This window comes from Haliaeetus albicilla, chromosome 6, assembly GCF_947461875.1.
Source record: "Haliaeetus albicilla chromosome 6, bHalAlb1.1, whole genome shotgun sequence".
Classification (NCBI taxonomy): Eukaryota; Metazoa; Chordata; class Aves; order Accipitriformes; family Accipitridae; genus Haliaeetus; species Haliaeetus albicilla.
Genome location: NC_091488.1, coordinates 47,108,960 through 47,115,471, shown reverse-complemented (window position 1 = coordinate 47,115,471; position 6,512 = coordinate 47,108,960). Strand labels below are relative to the sequence as shown.

The window sequence follows — 6,512 nt, the reverse complement described above, 5'->3', positions numbered from 1 at the left end:
AGCTTTTAAATAATTTTGTGTTGATCTTTCAATTGTGCTGAGATGACCGTGAATGTAAGCTTGAGTATGTATGTGATCACAGAAGCAACACTGCAAATTGATCAGAGTTCTTCTTCCTCACAAGTCACTAAAGCATTTCCCTTTAGGTAAAGCGTTATGTTAGAGACCTTTTGTTGTTGTTGGTGGTGTTTTTTTTAGCAGTGATGTCTCATAAAGGTATTGATGCATGTTGATTTCTGCCTGGATATTTGCAGTAGTGTAGTCTATGGAGAATCTGGTCCAAACATGGTTATGAGGCTGTTTTCCCACAAGCACATGTTTGTTCTACTAATACTTACCACACACATCACAGCTGATAGTACCCCAGTTCACCTGAGCTATTGTCCTCCTCCTCAACATTTTCATGAGGACCCCTCTGATTTCCTTGTTCCTCAGGCTGTAAATGAGGGGATAGAGTAATGGAGTGACGCTGGTGTAGACCAGAGACACCATCTTGTCTCGAGCTGGTGAGTAACTGGACTTAGGACGAACGTACATGAAGGTGGCGCATCCGTAGTGTAGCAAGGTGATGGCCAAGTGTGAAAGGCAGGTGGAAAGGGCCTTGCCCCTTCCCACGGAGGAGGTGATGGGTAACAAAGCAGCAGCAATGCAGACATAGGAGGTCAGGATTAGGAGGAAGGGCAGCAGCAGGAGGAGCACACAGGCAGCCAGTAAGGGCAGCTCAGGGGTGTAACTCTGGGTACAGGCCAGGTGCAGCACAGCAGGGACATCACAGAAGAAGTGATTGATGCGACGCGACTGACAGAAAGGTAAGCGGAAAACAGCCACCGTCAACCCCAGGGAAACGGCGAAGCCCCCCAGGCAGCACGCCGCAGCCAGCCTGAGGCAGAGCCCCTCGCTCATCACGGCCGCGTAGTGAAGCGGTTGGCAGATGGCCACGTAGCGGTCGTACGACATGGCTACCAGGAGGAAGCATTCGGCCCCACCGAGTGCCACAAAAAGGTGCATCTGTGCAGCACAGCCGATGAAAGAAATGGTGCTGCCCTCCACCACTATCAGGCTGAGCAGTGCCTTAGGAACAACGACTAAGATATAGCAGAGCTCAATGACAGAGAGCTGACAGAGGAAGAAGAGCATGGGAGGACGGGAAGGCTCCATAACCACTGCCACGAAGATCATCACGTTCCCTGCCAGCGTGACCAAATGGACAATGAGAAAGATAAGGAAGAGGAGGACCCGCAGACAGAGCAGCTCGGAGAAGCCAAGCAGGAGGAACTCCAGGGTTGCATCAGTGCTCCTGTTGTCCCTCTCCGTGCAGCCTTCACATGGCATCTACAGGGAGAGAAACAGAAGGGAGACCGTTGAATTTGCCCTGATGCCTGGCAATCAATTGCATCTAGGAAATAATGGTGCGGTACTGTAGAACGAGTGTAGTAAAAGCTCAGTGTGAGGGGAGGAAGGTGATTTCATTTAAATGCAAAACTGATTTCACTCAGTCACATTCGACACACTCTCAGACCCATATTCTCACAACCACCGAGGTTCTTGTGCCCAAACGATTTGCCTAGGATTCTTTGCCATGACATTGATGAAAAGGAACGTCAGCTGTTGGTTCTTCATCACTTACTCTGATTTGTTCTTAGATTCGTGACCATGTGCAGGTTTTGAACATGCATTAGATGCCCTGTAAGAGTTGACACTGATTAGTCTCTCCATTCTGTCTTGCTTTTGAGAGTCAGCATTGGACTCTCCCTCCTGATCTGAGTGTCCTAAGAAGCTGCAGATGGATGTGTGGGGATCTTGATGACCATCAACACCTAGGTCTTGCAGGCATGCTGCTACTGCTCCTTCTGCTGCTTCCACTCCCAGGCAGACCCACTTGTTCTCTGTTCACACCAATACTGCAGTTCTCTACATCTGTGCCAGAGATGTACAACGACAACCAGAGAGTAAGCTGGAGCTTCTGCTTAACAATCTGACTCCGATTAATGGGAATTGCTCATATGGAAACAGGGTTTCAAATGGAAGGGCTCAGTTACTAGACATGAGGATTCCAAAATGAGAGCTGACATTTTGGCTGCTTACATCCTTATATCTGTCTCAGCCCTACGGCAAAGTAAACAACCTTCCAAACTCAAAACCAAAGATGTCCATGGCAACGTACTGTGTACAACAATTTTTTAAAGATAATACAAAGCTAGTATCTTGGACTTAGAAAGAATGAGATCTTGCTTGTCACAAGAAGAACGGAAAGTTCCTAGGAATGTGGAGTGATGCAAAGCTGTTTAAGTTGTAAAGATCTAGAAAAGATAAGGATGTAGACAGCTGTATAATAATAAATTAAATATACTTGTCACAGGTGAACAGTGCTCATTTTTCATGTGTTCATCATGTAATGCAATATTTACTACAAGGAGTAATTCCAACGCTTTCTACACTTTACTGTAAACCAGGAATAAAAGCAGAGATTCCTTGAAGACTTCTGCTCACATAAAAAACCCAGCAATATTTAAGTATGAGAGAAACTGGAAAATTACATGAAATATTCCAAGGCCATCCAGAGCAAATAGAAGTAATGGGAAGTTGATGGAAAAAATTATTAGTGGACACAGGGATTTTCCTGGAAAGAAAACATCTCAAAAAAGCTCCAGAAAGAAATAATCAATAAAGTTGAGGAGGTGAATCTGATAAGCCTACATGCCTTTGCCTTTGTTTTTGCCACTGCAATTGCTGGAACTTGCTGCCCCAAGGTTTCCTTGTGATCCAGTATCTCAGCAGGATTCAAAATATCTGGGGACTCAGGTGAATAATGAAAACATCCACAATTATATTACCTCAGGTGCAAAACTAGGAATTAAATCTCTGTGCTTCAGAGCGTAGCTCAGCAAAATTACTAAGTTAGGAAGAAACTTTACCTTAAGCTCCAAGACAAAAAAATGGACAGTCGGTGAAGACCAAGAAGGAGCTCTTCAGAGAATGTAGAGGGAGCAGTGATCCTGCAGAAGCAGGTAACTCAACAAGGACTACTGCTAGACACAGTTCCCAGTGTTTATAAAGCCACGGCTAACTCCTACATCCACCTTTTGCTGCTGCAGGGCCTCCCCAACAGCTAAACAGTCTGGCTATAAAGCTTTCTTGACGCTGTATGCAAGTAGTAGGTCTTCACAGAAAGCAGGAGTAATGGGCTGATACATGCTCTCAACACTGCAGACTCAATCACTCGGGACCAGCTGGGGCTCCCCTCACTCCAAGTACTGAGACTTTAAGAGGATTCTACTAAACACAACAAAGCTAAAGAGTGGGGAAGAAACAGAGGTTTCCCTTCCTTTCATTTGGAGCTGATCACTACAGTGACAACATACCGTCTCTGGGTTAGAAGATAAAGAAATAGAGACTTCTTCCTCTTGATGATGTGCGTGGTTCAGTCTGGGCTGAGATTCTGTGTCTTGCCCAGTCTGGAGTCCCGTCTGGCTGTGAGTGTCCCTGGAGCCAATGTTCTCTTCCAGCAGTTCATAATCATCCTCTCTTCTCTTCTGCAGGACTCAGTTCCTTATATACAATAGGACACAGAGGTCTTTCCTCTCCCCCGCCACCTGTGCCCTCCCTGCATGGATGACAGGCAGTTCTGTTCCTCCCAAGAAAAGGGGGTTGCAGTTTTTTCTGTAAATCCAGCAACAGGATGTAATTGCACCTTCAGAGGAAGGCAGTGTTGTAACACCCTCCTAGAGGGCTCTTGCTCCTTTCACTGAAGCAGTTGAAAGGAGCTGATTATTCATTGGGCTGGTTTGTACCTGAAATGGCAACGATTTAATTAACAGAATGCATTGCTGCTCTTCTTAAATAAAAATAAATCTGTGGGTCTTTAAATAAGTTTAAACCAAACTCACACTTAAAGGCAAAGCAAAACAGATATAAAATCTTTAAACCCATCTGTAGAACTGTGTGGAGTTTTCACCAGTTCAGATAATCCATTATTTCTTACTGACTCAGATGAAATCACTGTTCTGCAGTGGATAGGACTGAGATTATTTGGGCCCAATTTACTTTTTTTACCATTGTTGCATTCATTCCTGGCCACTTACACTGAAATAATTAGAGATCTGTAGGCTTATGTAAGTAGCAAAGAGAGGCAAAGTCAAGATTTTTGACTGCTAAAATGGAACTGTTTTCTGTTAACCCAGCTTGGCAGAAACACGTAAATACGGTACCTTAAGATTTTTCCCAGGACATGGTTTAGAGGAAGTCTACCTTTCAAAATATTCTTCTATAATATTTTACCTATATGGCATAGTCATTCTGGGACAAAACTAGCCCACGCATCAGTACAGTCTGGGGACTAGTTGAGTTGGGAGCAGCTCTGCAGAAAAGAACCTGGGCTTCAAGTGGACAGCGAGATGAACTTGAGCCAGGAGGAGGCAACAAAGACCAACCACATACTGGGCTGCAATAGCAAGAACATGGCCAGCAGGTGAAGGGAAGTGATTATTCCCCTTTATCTGTCACACACGAAGCCACATGTGGAACACTGTGTCCCGTGCTGCAGTCCCCCATACAAGAGATGGCAACAAGCTCAGGAGGAGCACGTGGTGTCCAAGGAGAGGCTGAGGGAGCTGGGTTTGTTCAGCCTGGCAAAGAGGAGGCCAAAGGGGGATCTAGCTGATGACTTTAGCTAGCTATTGGGGAGCTATAGAGACAAGAGAGTCCTCTCAGGGGGACACAGTGAAACAGTCACAACATTTGCATCAAAAAAATTCTGATTGGCCATAAAGAAAAAACCGCTGCTTCTCACAAGGGTGGGTCAGCACTGGAACATGTGTCCTGAGAGGCTGGGAGGTCTTCCTCCTTGGAGATGTCCACATGTTGCCTGGACAAGGCCATGAGCATCCTGACACAGGAGCTAGCTGTGCTGGGAGCAGGGTGTTGGACTAGAGACCTCCATAGGTCCCCTCCCATCTAAATCTTTCTTTGAGTCTATGATTCTGTTCAGCCTTGGTCAGATGTCCAGTATGGACAGGAGCAGACCTGTGTGTACGTAGGGAGCTTCACTGTCACAAACTGAAATACTTGTGGAGTTTTGGTTTCTCCACGGCCACTAACTGGGATTCTGTAGTGTCACAATTTTGAAATTAGGCAGAACTTAAATGCGAAGTTGTTTTTAAGTGTTTTTACTCTTTTTTAAACCTGTCATGTAACTTCTTGGAATTAAAGTTATGACAGTGGAGTCTATCCTCTTTAGTCTCTCAGTTCACTTCCTTAACTTTCACCTTTTGAAACTTTTTTTTTATTTCAACTTTTTTCCATACACTTTTTGTGTTTAAGATGCTGCAAACAGTTCAGGCCACAGAATGTCCTTAAAGCATTTACAAAACTAATTCTGAATCTGTCCAGAATGTCTAGATATTGTTGTATACTAATGAATAAAACAACCCTGAAGCCTCTCTCTGTGGCATGTTGTTTCTGCAGCTGTAACAGGAGTAAAATCGAGGAGCTGGTTATTTTATAATTCCACCTAGCAAATTGGGCAGATTATAAGTGGAAGTAAATTTTTACAGTGAAGAGCCTATTTTAGTCAAATGCTTTGCAGAGTAAGATTGCTCCCTCTAGCAAAGTCTGTGAGAATTTCAGACCACCTGATTAACTTATGTATAGTTTCTCTTTGTGTTATAAAATAAAATTGAGGGGCTTAGTTGCCATTTCTTACTTTAATTTATGTTTATCCTCTTCTCTAACCCACACCACAGGAGAAAATCTGCTACCTCAGTAACAACGCAAAAGTAATTACAAGGAACTATTTTGACAAGTCGGTTTCAACTTTCTCATCTTCAGATGATCCTTTTCTGCTGCTGGACTGGAGGTGAACCTAGGTGAGTCAGCACGTACCCAGTAACCAATACCACACAGTCAGCAGTAATAAGCACTAATTTTTTTTTAACATAGTGCCCAGCCTTACACTGGAATAAGTCAGGCAAATTATTATTTCAGTTTGTGTGTGTGTAGATAAGCTGTCATTTATTAACATGCAACTTACCCCTCCCCGCAACGTTTCAACACACGCCTACACATTACCTCCAAAACATGGCTCACCAAATAGGGGAGCGTTAGCTGGAGCGAGGTATGCATCCCAGTGCCAGAACACACAGCAACAAGACAAACAACGAGCAGGAGAGGATGAGAATATGCATGTCAAAGCGACTCCATACTTCCTCCTCTAGCCCACACCTTTCACGTTCCCAGCATTTTCATTGCATCAGCTTACAGCCAAATTCATAATAGATTAATAAAAGCTGCACGTTAGCATTAGTGTTTGCATGTCTTGAGTCTGCAGCGCATTAGAGAGATGTACCTTTTCCTTGCTGCAGAGTTCAGCCCTGCTCGCCTCCCCCGCACTCTTAACTGTGTGATTTTTTTTCGGTACACGCCTGCAAGGCTTTGGGACTGGCTTGCCTTAGGCCAAATTTGTATAAAGAGCTTCTTGGAATCCAGCTACAGTTAATGAATCACATCATATCAGT

The 6,512-nt window shown here is 44.3% G+C and overlaps 1 protein-coding gene across 1 annotated transcript; it reads right to left on the bottom strand.

The window, feature by feature from the left end:
- Positions 1 to 327: 327 nt before the first annotated feature.
- Positions 328 to 1,332, bottom strand: LOC104321752 (olfactory receptor 10AC1). The gene has a single exon (XM_009924620.2). The coding sequence runs from the start codon at positions 1,330 to 1,332 to the stop codon at positions 328 to 330; it is 1,005 nt and encodes a 334-aa protein (XP_009922922.2).
- Positions 1,333 to 6,512: the final 5,180 nt, after the last annotated feature.